A 25,208-nucleotide genomic window follows, 5' to 3' on the forward strand; every position below is an offset into this window, starting at 1 on the left:
GTGCAGGGTAGGAGCAGTATGAGGAAAGACATGGGTAACAAATAGAGGGTGAAGAATGGAAAAGAAGAGAGGAGACAATGAGTTTACAAAAAACTTCTAAATATAGGTTTTAAAAAGGCTAAAACGGTTGAAGTTTAGGTTGTCAGAAAAGGAATATGATGTGTCTCACAAAGCGAGCAAAAAAGTAGAGATGATATACCGGTATGCAAATCAGAAACCGTGTGAGATATATAAGACACGATAGAAGGTCTGATGTTACTGCACAGGAAAGATAATCAAAATGATTTACAAAAGAAGGCAACAGTAAGCAGAGTTATGCGATACTACAACTTGGAGTAACAATGCTAAACTGGAAAATCATAATACTGTACTTGTATATTTTGCAACAGGAGTGGGACAAGAGGCAAAGGAAAGGAACAGAAAAATGGAGATGGAAACTATAGGCATTCTAGTTAATAACTTAAAATAGGAGAGAGAGAGGGAGAGACAGGTGAGCAGGCGTAATTACACGTGTGTGTCGGTGATGTGGCAACAGAGCTACTGGTGTGAGGTCTTAGGTGACCCCACCCAAACTGCCTTCATAAAATAAAAAGCCTATAGCAGCAGATGAGGTGGAAGACAAGGTCCTAATGATACTAAGGTTTTAATTATTAGCTACCAGTACCCAGGTTTGACAGGCCAACAAGAGGACATTAACCTGCGTTGTCCCGGCGACGTGAATTAACGCAGAAACATTGCAAGGTCCCTAATTTGCACAATTTTCAATTTTCGCGAGGTATTCGCGAGTGATTTTTGGCATGTACACACGGGACACCTTCCTCTATTCCTCTACAAGATGCCAAGCAGGAACAATGCCTTACACCCCATAATCTCCCCCCCCCCTGCATGCCATTGTCTCGGCAATTCACCTGTTACCAGTGACCTGGCCGATAAAGACATTCAGGGCCAGAGTGATTCCCCAATCGATGACAATGTGGAGGACAAAGTTTACATAGCATTAGAGGAAGAAAGTCAGAAATGATGATCAGGTAATGTGGGAAAAAAAAGGTCATGAATGGTGATGAGTTAGTGAGTGAAACAATGCTTATAATGCCTATATTACTGTTTGAAAACCAATATACTCTTGTACTACATATAAATTCATACCAAGTAAATAAATAAATACTGTTTATGAGCGGATAAAATAGTTACCCTCCCATAGAACTCGTTTTTCTTTGGTGCCAGCCTGTTAGAAAACCCAGTCAGGTAAGGAAGTACTTGCACCTAAATCGCGTATTTTAAACCTCAGGTGAACAATTTCTCCATGAATTTTCGGTTTCTCACCAAAAGCGGATGTTTGGGCCAAAAAAAAAAAAAAAAGGTCCAAAAACGTCGGGATGGGGCGGATTAACCCCTAAACCGCGGGCTTGTTTTGCTTTGACTTGCGGCTCCTGCGGGGATATTCGCGCTCCGACAGACTCTCTAAAAATATTTGCCAAAAATCAGTTATTAGTCCTAGAATATCAAAATTACATATGCATATGGCACATACCTTCAGCTTTCTCCTGGGATGTTTGTTGAGCCTTCGTCGAGTACTGTAGGACTTGTGGAGACCTCTGAAGTTGGGTAACAATGTCTCCACTTTACACTTCCCGACAACCCGTAATATGATTACCACAGGCTGACATTATCATTAGAAACACTATTCTATGATTCTCATATAGTTTGGAATCCATACTAAAAAAAAAAAAAAAAAAAAAAAAAAAAAAAAAAACTGTGAAAGCAATGAAAATTACCAGGGAGTATAACCTTCCCACTTGCGATTGTTCGCCGCTGGTGTTCTGTCATTTATTATTCATAAAACCCCTCACACTTTATATTTCTATTACTATATAACACTTATATATATCTACAGTCTTTATCCATAAGTTTCCTTCAGTAATAGTAGTTTATTGTCACTGTAGGCATTCAATTTCTCTTTCAGTAAAATATGTAGCATTCACTTTCTCGTCCTATATACTTGCGTTGAGAGTGAATGTCACTTTCACCTTCACTAGTATTCATACATGCTAGAGTGAAACTTTCACTTTCATTACTCCTAGAATATATACTCGTATTCTTATAATACTACTCATTTACATTTCTGTTTACATTCTCTATTTTATTTACATAGCTATTTTATTTACACTGTGTTAGGCACTGTCACTTGCAGAAACTTATAAAACTATTTTCCACTGTTCACTTATATTTACATTCATTGCTTTCACTTGCTGTTTACACATTATTTACATTTCCACTTGCACTGTTTTACTCACCAGAAAGATCGTAGTCACTCTCTATCATTTGTCAGTCCTTTACCTCTTTCCACATGAGGTTTAGTAGGGGGTAGAGGTCACAGGGCCCTTTGCATGGGGCTAAAAAGAGGCAGAATTTGACAGGCGCGAATCCGATGTACTTTCACCTTGAAAGACGACAGTAAACTGATACTGGTGGCCTGCCTAGGGGAAGTACAATACTGTCAACGTCAGCCTTGTGACAGCTGCTAATCTATAGCTATGAAATGACTGGCAGGAAATCTAGACAATACATAATAAATTAGGTAGTTCCAGGTGAATGTAAATATCACTTAGGCTTCTCCCTTCCATATATTTTTATTACGAGAATAGATTATACGGCATATTTCAAGGGGAAATACACAACGAAAATTAGCGAACGAGTGCACGTGAGTGTTGTCAGGTGATAATTAGCCAATTCCAGGGGTATGGCACTCTCACTTACCTTATTTCTTTTTTGTATATATTATTTGGTATAAGAATAGGGCATAGGGCTTATTTCAATAGATGAAATCAGTGGAAAATTCCAGGGAAGATTTACTTAGCGTAGCACGGCCGGGCAGGCAAGAGGAGAGGGTAATGGAGGGGAGGTAGGGAGGGGAGTCAAGAACGGGGAGAAATGGCTAAATTGTCAACAATGAATGGGAGTACAGATGAGATTAGGAGAGCTGACTAGTGTTGGACATTGGCAGTATTGAGAGATGATACAAGCCACCACTTGAAAACCCGGGCGAATTCAAAATGCGGTATGATCCCTTGCTCCCAAGCGTCACGAAAGTGACACCCAGCGGTTAAGGGGTTAATAAACAGCGATGAGAAGTGTCATGGAGTTTATCTATCTATCTACAGAGTTTATACTTGTGAAATTTCTACAAGTTAATAAAAACATGTATTGTTGGTTTGGGGAGATGAATAAGGACAAAGAGAAGATATATACTGTATACTGTAGCTACATACAGGAAGACATGACAAGAGTATTACAAGCATGATTCTCAGTGAAAACACAGGGCATAAATTATGATAATGGAAAGAAATAGGAAGAGACTTCATATAGTACGGTAGCTACAGAGGAAGGAGACAAGTGCTCGTGGGCCCTTCGGGCCCCTCGCATGTCTCACGTTTATGTGCTGTTCTAGTGTAACGTTGTCACTTGGATTTTTTGCAGCTAACCAAATGATCGTGTTATCTGCAGCTTCGGGAATGGAACCCAAGTTGTCCATACAACTTTAGTCGTACCTGTGAGCAAAAAATTCTATGGAGATCCTATGCCGGGCGCCAGGAGTGGCTTTTTTTTTTTTTTTTTTTTTTTTGTTAAAATGTGATCACTCATTAAACACAGTAAAAGTTTTCAATCATGATGGGACCAAGTTTTTTCACATCAGCGAATTCTTTGTGATTTCTGTGCCAATTTTGGTGTGATTTGAATGTGTAGTTCCAGCTGCCCAAAATACACACACACACACGGCTACTATCTATCTATAGCCCGACGTCCTAATCCCGCAAAGGGTGGCCGCAGACAAAACCCCTCCAAGTCGCTCTGTCACCCACCAGTTGACTACCCTCCCCCCAACTCACCCCCCCTCCCTCATATACCTCTCAACTCCATCCCTCCACCTCATCCTCAGTCTACCTCTCCCTCTCCCTCCCTCCACCTCACCTACATACACCCTCTTAGTTACTGCTATAGTATATTAGATAGAAGAAGTATTTACTGAACTTGAGAACAGGCTGAAGGAAGAAGATATTGTAGACATCCAAAGAATGAATGAAATCCTAAAAATGGTGACAGATGAAAAGCTAAAAAATAAATACAGTCATCACTTGTTTTATGATATTTCACTACAACGATAATAGAAAAGTTCCTCCCCAAAATTCGACTGACAATTAATTTCCCACTATAACGATTTTGCCATCGGAATGCGCCAGGCACACACAAGGTGAGCGTCGCTTGTCTCAGGCAAGATGGCGGCCCTGGCGTGCAGGCACTGTTATGGTTCAGGTCCCGACACCCCTTCAAAGCCCTGTCTTTTCAACTTGTTCATGTGTGTCCCCATTATCATCACCTCTCAGCCAAACATTGTACTACAGTACTGTGGATTTGTGTGCCGTGGTAAACTCAGTGCCAGTGTAGGCCCCAGTGCTAAGGTTGGTGCAGGTATGGGTCCCGGTGGTAAGGTTGGTGCAGGTATGGGCCGGATTCCCTTCGTGTAGGCCCCAGTGCTAAGGTTGGTGCAGGTATGGGTCCCGGTGGTAAGGTTGGTGCAGGTATGGGCCGGATTCCCTTCCCCCTAATCTGTTCCTGTCTGACTCAGAGGCTGACCACTAGTGCCGGTAAGCACAGGATGTCCCCCAGCCTCGGGGGGGATGACTTGGAGACGACTTGGACAACATGGGAAGGAATGAAGGTGGGTTGTCATTTATGGTTCAGTCTTGGTTAGGTGACTTTGAGAAGTTGAGTTGACATAACCCCCCTTTTATAATGGGTTTATAATGGGTTTACGATAAAATCGGTATACGATAAGATATGACCTGATGCAACCCCATCGTAAAACAAGTAATGACTGTACAAAAGCAAAGTCCAAGAAAAGGAAGAATTGCCAAGGAACAATCACAGATGAATGATAATTATCAGAAAAGAAAGAAAACAGTTAAACCAGTCAGAAAAATGAAAGAAATGAGGAAGAGAAAGCTACATGAAAAATACCTGGAACAGAAAAATAGGGGCAGAGGATCTTAACCCGCGCCGTCCCGGCGACGTGAATTAACGCGGCAACATTGCAAGGTCCCTAATTTGCACAATTCTCAATTTTCGCGAGTGATTTTTGGCACGTATACACGAGACACCTTCCTCTATTCCTCTACAAGATGCCCAGCAGGAACAATGCCTTACACCGCATAACCTCCCCCCCCCCCGCACGCCATTGTCTCGGCAATTCACCTGTTACCAGTGACCTGGCCAATAAAGACATTCAGGGCCAGAGTGATTCCCCAATCGATGACAATGTGGAGGACAAAGTTTACATAGCATTAGAGGAAGAAACAGTCAGAAATGATGATCAGGTAATGTGGGAAAAAAAGGTCATGAATGGTGATGAGTTAGTGAGTGAAACAATGCTTATAATGCCTATATTACTGTTGGAAAACCAATATACTCTTGTACTACACATAAATTCGTACCAAGTAAATAAATAAATACTGTTTATGAGTGGATAAAACTGTTACCCTCCCATAGAACTCATTTTCTTTGGTGCCAGCCTGTTAGAAAACCCAGTCAGGTAAGGAAGTACTCGTACCTAAATCAAGTATTTTAAACCTCAGGTGAGCGATTTCTCTATGAATTTTGGATGTTTCTTACCAAAAGCGGATGTTTGAGGGGGGGGGGGGAAACAACGTCGGGATGGGGCGGGTTAAGGATGAGGTGATTAAGTAATACAAGAAATTAAGGAAAGATCAGGGGAAAAAAAAAAAAAAAAAAAAAAAAGTTGAGATGTATGGTGATGAAGGAAATTTGATGGACAATGAAGAGGCTAAAAAGATAGAATTTTGGAGGGAGATCAGAGAAAGTAAAGATATATATAAAAAAATTAATGAAGCTAAAAGAGGTAGCCATGGAATGTGGTGAGAAAACAGCTATTAAAATAAAAAAAAAAAAAAATAAAAAAAGATCTTGAGAGAACAGATGGATATGGAAGGAAAAATAAAAAAAAAATCATGGCCAAAAACAAAATAGAAATAACTGAAGAAAAAAATAAAGATTCGTTTGAACAGGCTAAAGATCACAAGGCAGCAAGCCCAGATAATATTAAACCGGAATGGTAAGAAGAATTTAAAAAAAAAAAAAAAAACTCTAACTCTGGTATGCAAACGGAGATAAATGCATTGACAATTGGCTACATCGTAAATTATTCATGATGGTAGAAGACAACTAAGAAAAACATTTAACAAGTAATAAAGAACTCAGGGAAACACAAGCTGGCTTCAAAATGGGAGGTAAGATTGAAGAGAACCTATTTATTTTGCAGTACTGTACTGTGCTGAGCAGAGCCACTGGTTGAAAAAGCCACTGATGGTAGCATCAGTGCTCTTCAGTAAAGCATCGATTCAGTAATGAAAAAATTACTCAAAGTACAGTAATGATAAAATATAAAACTGACCTACAAATGATAGAAGCAGTAGTAGACGTGTACAGTGGAGATGGAACAGTAATAGATTTGGGAAGGGAAACAAACAGAAATGGGAACAACACAAGGAATAAAGTTGGGGTGTACAGGATCCACAATACTGTTCAAGCTACTGTAATAACTTAGTTAATACTGTATAATGAAGGAACTGAAGGAGAAAGGGGAAGGTTGTAAAAATGAATATCTGAGAGCTGCAAGCCTGTTTTTCAGACAATGGACTGATTATGGCAGTACTAATCCAGACAGCTGAAGAATGTATGTTACATGAGGACAGAAGTACAAGAACTGGCCTGGAGATTAATAAGGAGAAAAACAGTATTATAATCGAAAAAAAAAAAAAAAATGCTACTAAGGGCATTAAAAAATGCAGCAATATGATATACTCAGTTATGGGGAAAAGCTCTAATAAGGTATTAACAGGCAAAACATTAAGGAAGAGCATAATTTTATCAGCAGTTCTGTATGAAACATGTGTAATAACATTCACTGTGGTGGTGGTCACCATCATCCACTCACTTGGTGTACTGTAGTGCTGCCTACATCTTTCTTCACCTAGCTATTAACATTTTTTTTTTCTGTGTCTGCTCTCCTCTTTTCCTATTTCTCCCATCTTTCCTATCACCTTTTATTACTATTCTTTCCATTTCAGGTGACTTTTCAGAGTAACAATGCTAATGAATCCCTGTAAGCCAGGAAACCATTTACAATGCCAGGTGGTAACCATTTAACACATGTCAACAAGTGGGTTGACAGAGGCTTAGTGCCCCTCCCCATAAAACAACTACAGTAACTCAAAAGACAAATCGCCACCCCTCACGGGATTATGGTATCTGGCTACAGACAAACAGACGGACAGAGGATGAGATAAGAGCAATACAAAACGTAGGACTCTGAATACACTCAAACCTGAATTTACGGGTCTAAATGGGGAATCAACTTGCCCCTTACTTGAAAATGTCCATTGTTTTACCACATATAAAGACAATCTTATTATGAAATGCAATGATTGTTTCACTTATTTATATGATTATATTATTTTACAGGTACTGTATAATGAAACATACTAATGTGTATAACCTAGACATTACGTATATATCATTTTTGAATGGTCTTATCCTTTTGTCAGGTAGAATATGGAGTCCCTTCAATCGAGGTTTGAGTGTATATACAAGAGTATTAGGTGCATCAAAATATGCAGTAAACTGTGCTTCAAGAGGAGAAATAGGAAGTTCTAACATGAAACAACAGTAGCAGCTAGGAAGCTGAAGTACATTAATGGCAACATGAAGACAGAATATGTGTTGCTGAAGAAAATAAAAAAATAGATGAAGTTAAAAGAATACACGAAAGCAATAACTATGAACTTTATGAAGTACCAGTGTGTGTGGAGAATAAACAGGATATTAAAGAACTGAGAAAATGGGACTCAAGGAGATAGAGAATATATATATATATATATATATATATATATATATATATATATATACTGGAAGAGGTAAAAGGAGCTTAGGGAGTATAGCAGGTATAATAATAGGCAATCATCAGTAATAATATTCATAGGAAGCAGTGGAACTGTGCCATTATGAAAAGAAAAAGCAAAATGGATGGGAGATGGAAATTATATAGCTACTGGCTGAGAAGAGAAGATATACGAGACATTTCCAGGCCATCATTATTATATAGAGAACAGAAATAAAATTGTAATGGATTTCTTCTTCGGTACTGAGAGGTCAAGGGACAAGGGGGGAGGGGATTCTATTCAATGTGGAGGGAAAGGTACAAAAAGCTACGAGTTAGGGAAAAAAGAGAGAGAGAGAGAGAGAGAGAGAGAGAGAGAGAGAGAGAGCGAGAGAGAGAGATCAGTAAGACTAAGCAGCTTATACACACAAACTGCAAAACAAACTGATAAATAGGATTATTTATGAGTGTGTTGTCCCAGATGATTGGCTGAAGAGTGTAATTGTAAATGTGTATAAAGGGCAGGGTGATGCCCGGGAAAGAGGAAATTATAGAGGTATAAAGCTTTTAGATCAGATAATGAAGGTAATGGAGAGAGTTTTGGAAGGTATGATTAGAGAAAGAGTGAATATTGATGAGATGCAGTTTGGGTTTATGCCAGGTAGGGGGACCACTGATGTCATATTCATTGTTCGACAGCTTCAGGAAAAATATATTGGTAGGAGAAGGGATCTGTATTTTGTTTTTGTTGATTTGGAAAAGGCCTTTGACAGAGTCCCTAGAGAGGTGAAGAGGGCAATGAGAAAGCTTGGCTTGGAGTGGCTGGTTAGGGTGGCTATGGCTATGTATGTGGGTGCTCACACCCAGGTAAGAGTGAATGGAGATTTGAGTGATGAGTTTTCCGTGAATGTTGGTGTGCATCAGGGGTCAGTCTTGAGTCCCATGTTGTTTATCATGGTATTTGAAGCCCTTTCAAGTGACTACCGGACTCCCGTGGGAGTTGTTGTATGCTGATGATTTGGTGTTGATTGCAGAGAACGAAAGGGAGGTGGAGGAAAGGTTTAGGAAGTGGAGAGTTGGTATGGAGCACAAGGGTTTAAGGGTAAATGCAGATAAAACAAAAGTGATGATTAGGGTTGGTGGCGGTACTGTCAAAGACGAGGGAGAGTGGCCATGTGCAGTTTGCCACAAGGGCGTGGGAAGTAATTCCATCTTGTGCGGTGTTTGTGATAAATGGGTGCATAAGAGATGTAGTGGTGTCAGAGGTAGACTGCGAAATAATGCTGATTTTATGTGTACGGTGTGAGCAGGTGGAGACAGTCAGACGTGAAAGGATTGAACTTGCTGGTGAATCTCTTGAGTGCGTGGAAGAGTTTTGTTATTTGGGAGACAAGTTGTGTGCTGGAAGTGGGGCTGGAGCTAGCTCTGTGGCTAGGGTGAGAAGTGGTTGGAAGAAGTTCAGGAAGCTCTTGCCTCTCCTGACACTGAGAGGACTCTCCCTACGTGCTAAGGGGTCTTTGTATGCAGCATGTGTTAGAAGTGTAATGCTGTAAGGTAGTGAGACCTGGGCAGTGAAGGAGGAAGATATTCGCCGGCTCAGACATACAGAAATGACAATGATTAGGTGGATGTGCAGTGCGTCCCTGCGTCCAAGGCCTGGAGGGGCTGGGTTTACGATGGAAGAGTTGAGAGGTAGGATGGGACTAGAGTGTATTGGTATTGTGATGAGGAGAGGTAGATTGAGATGGTTTGGGCATGTGGAGAGGATGGGGGATGATAACTGGGTGAGGAAAGTGAGAGGTGTTAATGTTGGGGGTGGGGTTGTGAGGAGTAGACCGAGAAAGACATGGGATGGGGTCATTGTGACCTCAAGGTTAAGGGACTGAACAGGGAGGCTGCAATGGATCGTACAGCGTGGAGAGCCGCCATTAGGTGACCAAGGCCGACACATGCAAACATGTTGGAGCCTTTAAAAACGAAAATGAAAACGAAGGTGCCATTGCAAAGGCAAAGCCTATGCCAAGCAACTCAACTGAAGTGAAGATCATTGGTAATTAACACATCCAGTAGGTAAACATGCTGCCAAGAGCAAAATGGCAGCTTCCTTAACCCTTCTGGACATCTGTTGGGTGTGTCAGATCCGACGCTATGGAAATCATGTAATAACTGCAAGGGTTTAGGGGAACCGCAGCTGCCCGCTCCAGTACCTTAGCATTTGTCTGGACAGGGAAGGTAGTGTCGCTTGGCTCTCTCTATGGGTTTTTTCCACATATCTATTTTGGGGGTACTACACCCAAAATATGGCCCCTTTTTTTTCACCTATGTCACAGTAAATGAATGTGCCAGAAGGTTGTAGCGGCCACAGCAGATTCTTCAGGGATCTGTAAGACTGTGAAGCGAAGGATAAGTCTTAAGTGTTATTCTTATAAGATTATTAGATTTTGCTCTATACCTCTATGGTAAGCTTTCCCATTTTCATTTTTTTCTTTGGTCACCCCTGAAGAAGTAGGTGTTCTTTTAATTGAGTTATTTGGGGGCTTCAGATTAAAGCAGAAAGGTTAAATTTTGTGTGTATTTCTTCAGATCCTTTAAAGTTTGATTATAAAAATGCTTTTTCATTTTTCCAAAAATGGGTTTGTCAGATCCAATGAATGTCGGGATGAGGTACGTAATGAACGAATGCTCCAAAGTGCTAAACACCCCAAAATTGGTAATTTTATTTTTTCTCCAGTTTTCGTGGTCAAAAATAATCAGATAATTTTGTTGCATACAATACTAAAATTACTTTCCTGAGGATCATGACACTGTAAGATGACAGTTGTAATTGTCATGTCTCTCATAAAGTTTTACTCAAACCTTCATCATTTGTTAATAGATCTACATCTGGTCTCATGTCAGAATAATAATGACTAGTACTCAGAAGTTTATTCTACTGGGGGGCATGGTATCTCTTGTATACCTGCTGGAGTAATGGAAATCTCAACCGACTGAAAGTTAATAATACAGTACCAGGGCAGGTTTTTGCGATGTGATGCTATTCTAACTAAATCTTAACACATATTGACTACTAGGATGCCATTTTTGTAATGTGTGGTAAAGTAATCAATTCAGTGGGCATTAATTAATTTAACATAAGTGGTCTATCTATCTATGGATGGAAAAATTTCTAGAGGGAAAGAATTTGTATGCAGCTTTCAAGGATTTGGAGAAAGCACATGACAGGGTCGATAGACAAGGATTGTGGAAAGTATTCAGAATATATGGAGTATATGGGAAGTTGTTGAATGCTGTGAAGAGTACAGTATGTATGATGGTGCTAAGGCTGAAATGCGTGTGGATGGTGAACTGAGTGAATTTTTCTCTTTGCAGGTTGGGTTGAAAAAGGGATGTGTCATATCTTCATGGCTGTTCAATCTGTACATGGATGGGGTAATAAAAGAGGTACAAGGTAGGGTAGTGGATGTTGGAGTGGCCCTGATGAGAAAGGGTAGTGTTTGGAAACTCCTTGTACTGTTGTTTGCAAGTGATACTGTGTTGTTAAGTGAAGACAAAGGGGAGCTGCAAGGCTTGGTGGATGAGTGAGAGAGTGTGTAAGAAACGGAATCTAAAGGTGAATGTAGGGAAGAGTAAAGTGATGGTCTTTGAGAGGGGTCAAGTCAGTGAATGTACAGCAAGGTTGGACGGTGAGGAATTGGAAAATGTGAGAACGTTTAAGTACTTGGGTAGTGTGATGAGTAAGGATGAAGGTTTGGAGGGCGAAGTGCTTGAAAGGGTATAAGTGAGGTGGAGGGGGGAGGCCGAGGATGAGATAGAGGGATGGGGTGGAGAGGTATATGAGAGAGGGGGGTGTGAGTTGGGAGCAGGGGAGTGAAATGGCGGGGGACAGGGTGACGTGGAGGCGATTTGTTTGTGGCCACCTCGAACGGGAATTGAGGCGTCTGGCGATAGATAGATAGGTATAGATGGCAGACTTAACACGGCATGATACTCTGATGTGAATCGTGACCACACGATCCCGTATGGTGACCCTCTCCGAGTTCAATACTGTTGTCAAACTGGTTAAAATGGATTTTCATGTAAAATTCTCACCAAAACCCGCCCTGGTCATGTTCATACTGTTTCTTGTTCTATTAATGAGAAGACAGCGGTGAAATAATACGCGATCATTGTATACGGGCACATTTCTGTCAGACTCTATCCATCATATTAACTTAGCACCACCATTAGCCAAGGCAGTCTGCTTGCATCACGCTATCTACGTCCAAGAGTTGTTTTGTCATTTAATCTTACAAACAACTAAACAAAAACTTAATATACTTACGCCATCATTCTGTAGTTGTACTGCGCGCAGGGCGCGTAGAGCTTCGTGCAATTAGGCCATCATATTGGGAATGATGAAAGGCGGGAAAAATATAACTGCTCTCTTAACGTCGACATGGAGTAGACTGCTTTCTCCTCTCCGGGATTTCTGCCTTGATTTCGTATCCTTCCGCGATTCAAAGGAAGGAAGATTCATCAACAAATGTCATTATACATATTATGTAATATAATTACTATTTCATTTATATAATTCAAAGGGTTATTATTTCACGTTTCACCAAAGGTGATGGGAATATAATACGAACTAGTTTCTTATGCGGAATGCTATCAATGTTGTGGAAGTACTACGATTTGGAATGCAGTTTTACTCTGGAAGATATATTACTTTCATGAAAAGTAAATTACTTTAATTTTGTTACTAAACAGGAGACATGCATGTCAAAAATATGAGTTATTTATATTATTGAAAATATATATTAGCGTTTCCTTTTATTTGTTCCATACACGCTACTTTTAAAAGTTAAAAAAATGCGGAGAAAGAAACAAACCAGAGTACAAACGAAAGAGGGAATTGCATCAGCGTCGGTAATAGTGCTATATATATGGCTAAAACGTTTGCATTCAGTCAGAGTTAGACATTTTGCAATCTGTACTAGTCTTAGGATCTTATAAATGTCGTATTAGGTATGTTCGAAATTTCATGTACTGTGTGTGGACGAATTTTCAGGGTAGGGGCGATTTCCATACCTTAGCGTTATTTTACCATCCATATTTCCACAGTGCTGATGAAACTGCTCAGCCATATCAAGCATACGTTGATGTATATATTTAGTGAAAAAATATATAAAAATACTAAGGTATAATTGATCGCGGTGAAGCTGAGCGTTCATTGGCCGCCTGGCAGACGTGGGTGGGGCTAAGCTCCTCACAACAAATGATGTCATAAAATCCATAGGGTAAAAATAAAAAGGAAAAAAAGGGAACAAAAAAGAATAAAAAATCTGCAGTCTTGATGAAGCGAATTCGAAGCAGATACTGAAGGAATACCTGCTTGGATAAGGTGTTATAGGGCTGGATGTGTATTGTGGGAGGAGCCCTTGTGAGTCTGTGCGAGTTTTTCTATGATTTTTTCACATGTCTGGAGACGCCAAGTACATCAGTCTCTACTACAGCCTTGTTCACCAGGGAGCCTCTGATTTCTACAAAGAAATCATCAAAGGTAAGGGTTATTTTCTGCTCCAGATATGATTTGTGGCTTAATTCGCATGTAAAATTTAGTCCCTCATGAGGTGTTGGAGTGGGAGGTCGCTGGGACCGAGTTATACCGGACAAAAGATGAGAGCACGGGCACCGGGACACTCTCAATTCCCTCCATGATTTTCTGATATGTAGCCTTTGTTTACGACTGTCTGTTCCCCTGTCTCTTGACTCTAGGTACTGTTTACGTCAAGTTAAAGGAGTCAACAGGTTTGCCTTCGGAATGCAGTAATGTGACATGCAGAATTCTCATCTCCTGGGAGGGATTTTATTGATTCAGGAGGGAAGGCAGACGTTTTTTGTTGATTTGGCCTTGGGGGCACAAGCCCAGCCCTCACCCCAGCACCACTGACACCCAGCCTGCCCTGCCCTACCATCTACTTCACTTCTCTCCACCCTAGTATCGGATCCCAACACAGTTCTCACATTATTTTCAGTAGTACCTGCATAGTTCACTAATGCTGCATCATTAAATGTTTTGTGTCATTAGAATGTCATGTAGTGCTACTGTTATTAATATGCAAGTTGGACAATGGATAACCCATCAGACATACCTCTCAGCCAGGTTTCAAACTTAGGGTCTCAGCTGTAAAAGCTGCCAAGGTATTTACTAGCTGGTATCAGCATTCCAAGTGTATTATTTTGTTAGATGATGTTAATCTGAGGTGTTATTATCATGTCTTTGCCATTCTTGAGTAAGTCAAACCTCATCACAGGAAACTGATTTGGTTATAGTGTTATGAGTTTGTTACAATGATCCAAAATATGATATTTACTTCTCTGACCCCCTAATGTCTGTATTTATCAAGCATTTCAGCCACTGTCTGCCTTGGTTAATAGAGTAAATGCTACACTGATGTAGCAGGTAGCTTTGATATGTTTAACTAAGAGACCCTGGATGATATTAATGTATGTAAATCTTTACTCTCCGTGATAGCTCCCCATGTATCACAGTCTTGGCTATTTCCCAACCATCCCCTATCCCAGAGGTCTCCACATTCGATTTTATCCCACTTCTTCCTCTGTCTACCTCTGGGCATTCATTCCTCCACAGATTTTTAAAAATAGATTGAGAAAATTTGAAATGTGACTGACACTGTACTGTTTATATATTATTTTTAGTGAAATGCTGTTTATGTAGTCATTCCTCCAATACAATAAAAGTTGTCTTTAAAAAAAAAAAAAAATGGGTAGGCCTATCATAAAAATATGGCTGACTATAGCTATACTGTACTTACTAAAGCTGCTTTACTTGCCAGTAAGCATATTAATATACTTACTAGCAAGGTTACTGCTTTGGAACTACCTCATTACTATATATATCGGTACCATACTGTGGTGGTATTGTAGTGCAGTAGTAGAAGACTGGCTTCATGTTGTTGTATTATCATCTTTGTCATCATTAACTGCACTAAGTAGCATAGCCAGAACAATTTGGGGGGAAACATCTTTGAAACCTGGTGCTGTCAGCAAGAGGCAAGAGTGTACCTGTGTTGCCAAAACTATATTACAGTACTGTATATTCTTCATACAAATTATTTTTATTGGGGTGTATGAAATACTGAACTGGTACATTTAATTGGAAAGTATTATAAGTTTTATCATCATATAGGTTCATACACCTAATTATATGAAATTGTCAAAATTTTGTGTTCAATTTAACTTAGTAAAAAAAATATGCCGTCATTCCTCCAGTACTGCGGTAGTAGAAGACTGGCTTAATGTTGTTGCATTATCATTTTTGTTATCATTACCTGCACTAAGTAGCTTAGCCCTTGGGTGGGAAAGGAGGTCCGGATGATGATGATGAAAAAATATAAGGATTCAGAGCCAGAATAGCTAAAGTTAGCAAAAGTGTTTGGCCTTTAGCTCAACAATGTGTCATGACAGATTTCTAGTTTGTATAAATAGTGATTTAACATGCAAATACATTTACTGTATCTGCACTGAAACCAATATTTATGCAAAATAGAAGTCTTTCAAGGCGTGTTGGCGATCTAAAGCAGAAATACCCAATAACTTTAGCACACTTTCACACTGAATCATGATTTTTTATTAACAGTTAAATTAAGCACAATATATATATATATATATATATATTATGAGATGTGAGATAATAGGCATGTATACACCTATATGGTGAAAAAAAAATTATTATAATTTCCTATTAAAATTGCCGCTTTAGTATTTCACCGCACTTATATTTTTCATACAAGTCATTATTTTTATTATAGTTGTGAATCAAAGCTAGATGATGCAGTTGGCCCTTGAGTAATGCAGTTACTTTCTGAGATGTTACCGTCTTAGTCAAAACCATAATAAAGGCCTATCAATGATGTACCTATGCCACACACAAGTACCTCTTCCACCAAGATCCTTGGAATAACCAATGACATCGGACAACCTTCAAGGACCACATACTAGACATAAGGTAGAGGTGATATTCCCAGAATACAGGTATATGCAATTAGAGTTCTTGCAGGGTCAAATTTTAGGGAACAAAAAGAAACACCCTCCCTCCTCTGCAAACAGTACATTAGTGTATAACAAATCAGTAATGCCTTATGCTCCCCAGCATTGATTCCCATCCTATTTAAAACCCACCTCAAAACATTGCAGACCATTCTAAGTAACACTTTTGATATCATCACTGGCTGTATCAGTACAGCTTCTGTAGTTCATATACATTATGAAACTAAAATTCTCACTCTAAGGGATTATTTCAGTATGAGAGGTACACAGTTCAATGCAACAGCTTGTGTCAACACACCTCACCCCTATCATTATATGACAGAACCAATCAGTACAACTAGGCATATAAATTCATTCCAGCACAATCTGTAACCAGACCCTCTTCAGCAACAACCCTTCTCCAGACATTCCCACAGTAATGCTGAATAAATACCCACATGCCCATTTCATGCACCAGGCAGTACAACACCCTAGTCAGAGCACTATACATCAAAAGCCCCCTTCCCCCTTTCAGTGCCTGCATCATCCTTCCATTGGAGGTGTCATTAAATAGGGTAGATTGAGTTCATCTAGCTAGGCTTAAATCAGGACATCACACAGCCCTCCTAAACTACCGGCTTAGATTTGAGGTGGATGGAGTCACAGATGACATGTGGCCCACTTTTAGTTTAGGCCCTGATGACACACAAAATGTAGCACCACAGCACATGATACACAGAGACACAGACATATCATGTCATGAGAAACCTGCGGGACAATCACATAGGTTGCTTATCGTGCCTGACAGGTATGCTCGATCAGGCCCACTGAGGTTAAACAGCACCGTAACATCAAACTTGCTACAGGCCACATGGACAGAGCCACCCTTTTTCTTTTATACAGAATGAAAGTCAAAATTACCCAAGTTCCATGCCAACACACAAATAGTACAACTGTGTTAACACTGTACTTTTTTTTATGTTGTTGATTAGCCCCAGTCTGTCTGGCTGAGCAGACCCATCAACCACAGGCAAGCAGCAACCCCACCCCCTGCAGGGCCATCCCGTGCAGTGAACCAATGTTCCCTTGCGGTTGACAGTGGCTCACTGTGGCGAGGCATGAGAAAAAGTGTGGAGGTTTGGTTCCATGGTGGATGACACATTTGCGTCACTCCACCTAATTAATGGGGCATCATAGTATGCTCCACTTCACCCTGTGATCTGGTTGTATGGTTTCCTCCTAGTGTTGTGCAGTGTCCATCTTTGCATTGTACACCAGTGAACCTTGGGGGTAAAGGACATGACCAAAAAAAAATTTTTTAATCAGTTCATTACTTACTATTCGCCTGGTAATACTGTAGTCAGTAGGCTTTCCTCGTCTCTTAATGTACTCCTTAAGGTGTGTAGATATTGATTCAGCAAATTTCCTAAGGATACTAAAGTCTGAATTGGTCAACTACTCCCTCATGGCAGCCTTGAGCTTGGGGGTGCTGCTGGTGTCCTTGCCCTGGAAATGTCGCTTTATGATTGCCCAGAGATTCTCTGTTGGACTGAGGTCTGGTGAATTTCCAAGCCTGTTATTAATACATTCTATTTCACAATCTTTTTGGGTATGTGGTGGTAATCATCATCCACTCATTTGATGTAGTGGTGCCTGCTTCTTCCTCTACCTTTATTATTCCTTTTCTCTCGCTCTTCCTATTTCTCCCATCTTTTCTGTCACTTTTTTTTTTTTTTTTTTTTTTTTTTTTTGAGTGACAAGCCCAATGATTTGCATTAATCCAGGAAACCATTTAAAATGCTGGATGGTAATCATATAACTGACCTATACTTGTTCCCTGTGTATCAGCAAGTGGTTGGGCAGAGCGTTAGTGCCCTTCCCCGTAAAACAACTGTCTCGAAGACAGATGGCCACCCATTGCAGGATTATGGGTTTTGGCAATAGCTAGATAGGGAGGTTTTCCGATTTCGCTGTGTGGTAAGGAGTACCATCCTGTTGAAAAACGTCATCTCTGCCTTTTTCAAAAAAGGTGGGTGAATAATCACATAGCAGTTCAAGGTAGTTAAACTGGTTCATCATTTCATTAGTAGGAAGTATTACTAGGTCGTCAATGCCAAAGAATGTAAAACATCCCCATACCATTAATGCATCAGGGTATTTTGCTATACTGCACAAAACTTTGAATCTAGTGGGTTACTTCCCAGGCGCTGATAAACATTGCTGCTCCTGCTGCCAGTCACTATAAATGTGGCCTAGCACTCAGTGCTATCGTGCCATACGGTATCCTGTTGTAGGTATTTCTTGGCAAAAGCAGCCTTACATTGCCCCTGTGGAAGGGTGATGTGACTTCTTCATGGCCCGATGGCTGCAGTACTGGAGATCAGCATGTAAGCATGGCTGCACTATCCTTACCGACACCTCACTCAGTAGCCAAGGGTTTTGTTCCTTCAACAAACATGCAGTCAGACATGGATTTGATGCAGCTTGACATTTCAGGAGAGCCAGAATGCAAGGTTAGGTTTTATGGGGCTTTTCAAAACGTTCTTTGTGGTGTGGTGTTGCCATCCCCGTGCCATCACGAAAGCGCTGCCTCCAAAGTGGATGAACAGTTCGGATGCTCACATCATTAGTCTTGGCTATTTCCTTTGTGGGTTTCTGTGCTATGGTCTCTTTTGACAAGCTCTTAGTTTTTCCATAATCCCACTAGGCCACAAAATACATAGAAAAAAATGACAGCAGAGGGGGGTGCCCAGGCAGAGAGCAAAGAGCACAACCTCCCTCTGACGAGTCTGGAGAATAACTGACACCTACCTGCCTTGCTGTCTTCCTCCAGCATCCCAGAGATACGATATGCACCTCAGCCCAGGCAGTTCGGCATTGTAGGGGTGAAGTGACTAGCGCCACATTATTATACATCAGCCCTCTGCGTATAATGCAAAAGTGGGCACAGTAAATGGCTTCCTGGGTTACAGGAAACCATTAGACCTGTCACTCAGTGTAGAGTCACCTGAAGTGGAAAGAAAAGTAATAAAAAGTGACAGGAAAGAAGGGAGAAGTAGGAAGAGAGGAGAGCAGACAAAAATGAAATAATAAAGGTGAAGGAAGAAGTAGGCAGCACTACATCAAATGAGTGGATGATGGTTGCCACCACCAGCCATTGGTACTGTACTGTAATATAAACTCACACACACACACACACACACACACACACACACACACACACACACACACACATCAGTGAGCAGGTACGAAACATGTATAAACTGCTTGCTAATATGAGAATAGCATTCACATATATAAATGAAGACATGCTGAGAAAGATAATAAAATAATTCATCAGACCATCCGTGGAGTATGCATCAGTAGTCTGGAATCCTCATCTCGAAAAACACATAGGTAAGACTGAAAAGTTACAAAGGGCAGCTACAAGATGGGTACCAAACTTAAGGGATCTAATCTACAAAGAAAGACTGGAAAAACTGAATCTACCAACACTACAGGAGAGAAGGAAAAGAGAAAGCATGATTATGCTATACAAATGCATCTCAGGGAAAGAGAAAATAGACATAAATGAAACTATATGTGGGGAAGCATCAGCAAGAGGACCTTCAAGAAACTACATAAAAAGAGAGGCAATAAAGATGTAAGGAATTTAAGTTTTCCAAATAGGGCAATTGATGAGTTGAATGCACTGCCAAATGAAATAGTGTCTGCCAAAACAATAAATTTAAGGATATGTGTGATAAAAATGATATAACACACAGGACATTATGAGCTTGACTCATTCCTGTAAAGGTACAATTAGGTAAGAACACACACACACACACACACACACACACATGGTAGCTCAGTTGGTAGAGAGGTGGCCTGCAGTCCTAGTGGACCCAGGTTCAAATCCCTGCTGGGGCAGGGAACAGTTTAAGGGCTTGAATTTCATAACAGCAGGCTTTGCTGATCTACCAGGAGACCCGCAGACATGTCATAAAAATACCCCCGCTAATACCAATACACCAGTCTTGTGTGAGAGAGCCCTAGGATGTATTCAATATGGATGGTGGGTGTTAGCCCTGAAGTGGTGACATGTAGAGGCGTATGGTATGTAGGAGGACTACTGGGCCTTGGGAACAGGTTGTGAAGCCTGTACCCAGAGTCGGACACATTAAAAAAAAAAACAAGAAAGATATGGATATAATAATACAGCAGGGATTATCGCCAAAGAAACTTATAATAAGAGAACTAGTGGAGCATTTAATCAATCGATGACCATAAGAACAGCATTTAATTATATAAGTGAGGATATGCCAGGTAAATTGATAATGACAATGGTTAGACCAAGATTGGGATATGATGCCGTGATGTAGTCTCCCTGTTTAAAGAAACATATTGAGAAGGTGCAAGGTGTGGCTTAAAAATTGATACAAGCTTAAGGCATGTGCATTACGAAAAGAGATTGGAAAGGTTGAAATTGACTGCATTACAGGAAAGAAGAGATATGATAATGATGTATAAGTGTAAGCATGGTATAGAGAACATTGATAGAGAAAATTATAAGGGATGAGGGGAGAATGAGAGGACATATGCTGTAGTTTTAAATTAATGATAAGGTACCAACTTACTCAAGTGATGTAAGAAAATATAAAAATAGAGGTACAGTAAAACCTCGATTAGTCAACCCTGCAGAATGCAGAATTTCCGTTAAGTCTAACTATGACTGAGGTATTATGACTGTGTTTATTCAAAGGGTTACAGTTTAGTTTCTTATATTCCAACTGCTGCATTTTAGTTTATTATATTCCAAGTGTTACATTTTAGTTTGATTGTAAAGTGAAGAAGTGCAGAACTTTACATAATTAAGTGACAGTTGCACCCTCCATCTATGCAACCTCCTATCCTTGCCTAGCCTATGACATGCAACAAAATGTTTTTATTGTTTATTTTTATTGCTTTTTAAGTGCTTCTTTAATTTAGTGTTAATAAAGACGTAATCACTGGTAATTTAATATTATTGGGGGGGTAATTTTTTTTTTTTTTTTTTTTTTTTTAGTTACTGTATTTTTGGTTAGTTGGAAAATTTGGTAAGTTGAACTGCCCTAGAGCCCCATATAGTTTGACTTATGAAGGATTAACTGTATAGCTAACCTAAAGGAATAAGTTGGATGAAAATGTTGTTTTTGCAAAGAATATCTATGTTTTCAAAGCAAAGTTGCATAGTAAATCATTGGAGGTGGGACAACATGAGCTTAACTCAGTTCTGTAGAGCACAAATAGATAAACACACACACACATGGGACCCATAGGAGTGGCATCATGCTCAGCTTGAGCTTTACGGAAAATCACGTGACCCTGTGTTATAGCTGTTCTGACCATGTTTCTGGCAGGAGAGCCACAGTTTCGCTTTGCATGTTAAACATGATAAAACATTATGCGTTACTGAAGGGACTACTGACTACTGTAGCTTGACCACCTATTTTGCCTTTGATACATGCCACTGTTCCAGCTTTTGTAATTTCAGAGCTATGCTGCTGTAAGAGTCATCAAGATAGTCATTTTAAAAACTGGACTGAGGAAGTTATCTGTATGAGTATATATGGTGTATTAAAATTGTATCTATCCATCTACCTATTGCCAGACCCCTTAATCCCATAAGGGGTGGCCACAAACAAATCGCCTCCATGTCGCCCTGTCCCCCGCCATTTCACTGCCCTGCTCGCAGCTCACACCCCCCTCTCTCAGATACCTCTCCACTCCATCCCTCCATCTCATCCTAGGCCTCCCCCTCCCTCTTCCCCCCTGCACTGTACCAACATACACTCTCTTTGTCAGTCTCTCACACCTAAACCTCTCCACATGGCCAAACCACATCAGTGTGTTTCTCCTAATGCTTCCTATCACATCCATATCCACACCAAAATGCTTCTTCACATCCTAATTTGTCAGTCTGTCTCTCCTTGTGACTCCACGCGCTCCTCTCAAATATCCGGTAACTCATTTCCACTGCTGTCACTCTTGACTTCTGTCTCTCTAACAAGGTCCAGCCTTTACTTCCATAAGTTGGAGTTGGTATCACAGTACTGTCATGTAGCATATAACTTTTTCACTTCCATGCTCACTTTCCTGTTTCCTATCACTGCTTTCAAGGAACCAGCAACCTTTCTTCCTTGCTGTACCCTTTCAAGCACTTCAACCTCCAAACTTCCATCCTTACTCATCACACTGCCCAAGTACTTAAACGCACTCACATTTTCCATTTCCTCCTCATCCAACCTCACTGTACATTCATTGACTTCATTTCTCTCGAAGACCATAACTTTACTCTTCCCTACATTCACCTTTAGATTCTGTTTCTTACACATTCCCCTCCTCATCCAACCTCACTGTACATTCACTGACTTCATTTTTCTCGAAGACCATAACTTTACTCTTCCCTACATTTACCTTTAGATTCCATTTCTTACACACTCTTCTAAACTCATCCACCAAGCCTTGCAGCTCCCCTTTGTCTTCACTTAACAACACAGTCTTATCTGCAAACGACAGTACAGGGAGTTTCCAAACACTGCCCTCTCTCATTAGGGCCACTCCAACATCCACTGCCCTACCTTGTATCTCTGTTATAACCCCATCCATATACAGATTGAACAACCATGGAGACATGACACATCCCTGTTTCAATCCAACCTTCACTTCACTATCCACATGCACTGTAGCCTTAGCTCCCTCATACATACCTGGTACTCTTCACATCATTCAACAACATCCCATCTACTCCATATATTCGTAATATTTTCCACAATCCTTGTCTATCCAGCCTGCTATGTGCTTTCTCTAGATCCTTGAAGGCCACATACAGCTTCTTTCCCTTCTCCAGAAACTTCTTCACTAAAGATCTAAGAATGCATATCTGATCTACACAGCCTCTTCCCTTCCTAAGACCTCCCTGTTCTTCTCCAACTAATTCCTCTATTATTTCCCTAACTCAGTCAATAAATATCCTACCATATATTTTTCCTATTACACTAAGAAGACAAATGCCCTTATGATTACCTCACACTTCTTTTTTCCCTTTTCCTTTGTAGAAGGGAATAATTATACCTGGCTTCCAATCTCCCGGAACTCTACCTTCCTCCTAGGCCAATCTACACGTCTTCCACATCCTTTCTACTACTGTCTCTTCCCCATGCTTCAGCATTTTGCCACACACTCCATCAGTATCTGGGGCTTTCCTCATTTTGACTTTCTTCATTGCTTCCACAACTTCCATCCTACTGCTTTCTTCCTCTCTTCTCACATCGCTCCGTCTCCCAGCCATCTCCCATCCACTTATACTCGTATTACTTTCATTCTCTGTGTTCAACAATTCTTAGTGTTCTCTCCATTCTGCTCACTTTTTCTCCCTTCTCCACTAGAAGTCTACCATTTTTATCTTTCACTCCCCAGCTAACTTCTTTGCCATCCTGTCAAACTCTCTTTACCTGTTTCCAGAACATTTTCTTACATTCCTTGCACTTTACACTCAAATTCCTTCCAAATTCCTCATCCACTCTTTCCTCACTCTCTCTTACTAATCTTTTCACCTCTCTCTTTCTCTCTACATATATCTCTCTCTTCTGTCTTTCCACTTCTTCCATGCCCCTGTTTCTCATCCACTCACTACATGCTTTCTTCTTTTGTGACACAGCCTGTCTCACCCCTTCATTTCACCATGCCGTTCCTTGCACTCCCTTTCGTCTTCTCTTCACCCCACACACCACCTCACATGCTGCACAAATTTCTTCTGTGAATTTCTTGCACACACCTTCCATGTCCCCCATCTGCTCCAATCCATATTTACCCAATCACTTCTCCACTTTTCTCTAATATTCTGCCTTTTCCTCATCCTCTTGTAACCTTTCCACCCTCCTTGCATATACTACTTCCTCCTGTCCTTCCCTTCTTCTATTTCTCCATTTCACTTGGACCTTGATTCTCACCACCACCAAGTGGTGGTCGGAAAGTCCACTCCTCCAACCTCTGTATGCACTTGCATCCGTTACACACCTTCGCATCCTTTCATCCACACACACGTAATCAGTCATTGCCTTCCATTCATTCAGTTCACCACCCACCCTTCTCATCACTCGCCACGTATACCTGTGGATCATTTTGTGCCTGAAGAGGGTATTGGCTATCATCTACCCCCTCCCAGCACAAATGTCCACTAAAGCACTGCCATTGTCAGCTGTCTCATCAGGCACACCCTACTCACCAATTACTCCATCCACCTTCACATTCCCTACCTTACCATTCATATCACCAATCAAAAACACCCTCTCATTCCTTTCAAACTTTTCCATGCATGCTTCCACATTGGTCCAGAAGTCTTCTCTCACTCAGCTTGCATGATCTTGCGTTGGCACATACACGCACACAATCACCCACATTTGTAGTCCAACTTTCAGTCTTAGACTACACAATCCTTGAGCCAACTGATCCATTCTCTCTTATATTCTCCTTTCATCTGTTTCTCACAACAATACACACTTCTTCTTTTGCTGTCTCATTCTCACCTACTCCCGCACATATACCCCATCCATACTCCCATTCTCTCTCACTCTCACCTCTCCATTTAGTTTCAGTTAATCCACATACGTCCACATTCGCACCCTCAAGCACATGGACAATCTCTCTCTCTCTCCTTCACCTTATCATTTGCACCCCTTACATTCCACGTCGCAGTCTGTATCACGTACTTTGTTCAGTCCTTAGTCGTCACCTTTAGGTCAGTCGTGGTCCGAGGCTTCTTGTTTGTATTTTTAGTTAGTTGTTTTCTGGGGAGGGGCACTAACCCTCCGCCAACCCACTTGTTGCCATGTAGGGGACACGTGTTGGTTGGTTATAAGGTTACCACCCAACTTTGTAAATGCTTTCCTGGTTTACAGGAAATCATTTGGCTTGCCACTCAATGTAGAGCTACCCTAAAAAACAGAGTACTACTACACTGAGTGGGTGGATGATGGGTGCCCCCACCTTAAACTCATTTGCATTATAAGAAAACACTCTATCTAGCTATCTATTGCTAGACGCCTTAATCCCGTACGGGGTGGCCACAAACAAATCACCTCCATGTCGCCCTGTTCCTGGCCATTTCACTGCCTTGCTCCCAACTCACACCCTCTTCTCTCACGCACCTCTCCACTCCATCCCTCCATCCCATCCTCGGCCTCCCCCTCCCCCCCCACCTCACCCACAC

General features: G+C 40.8%; 2 protein-coding genes across 2 annotated transcripts in view; one reads left to right on the forward strand and one right to left on the reverse strand.

The window, feature by feature from the left end:
• Positions 1 to 12,426, reverse strand: part of LOC145392946 (uncharacterized) — a 36,431-nt gene extending 24,005 nt beyond the window's left edge. Inside the window, exon 1 of the mRNA XM_080267234.1 lies at positions 12,273 to 12,426. The gene's annotated coding sequence lies outside the window, so the exon portion shown is untranslated. The remainder of the gene's footprint in view (positions 1 to 12,272) is intronic.
• Positions 12,427 to 13,405: 979 nt separating this feature from the next.
• The window catches only part of LOC145392948 (uncharacterized), a 114,211-nt gene continuing 102,408 nt past the window's right edge, over positions 13,406 to 25,208 (forward strand). The window contains exon 1 of the mRNA XM_080267236.1: positions 13,406 to 13,490. Within this exon, the coding sequence (XP_080123362.1) occupies positions 13,406 to 13,490 (85 nt within the window). The remainder of the gene's footprint in view (positions 13,491 to 25,208) is intronic.

Source organism: Coenobita brevimanus, chromosome 23 (assembly GCF_032717465.1).
Source record: "Coenobita brevimanus isolate Jiangsu-jjx chromosome 23, ASM3271746v2, whole genome shotgun sequence".
NCBI lineage: Eukaryota > Metazoa > Arthropoda > Malacostraca > Decapoda > Coenobitidae > Coenobita > Coenobita brevimanus.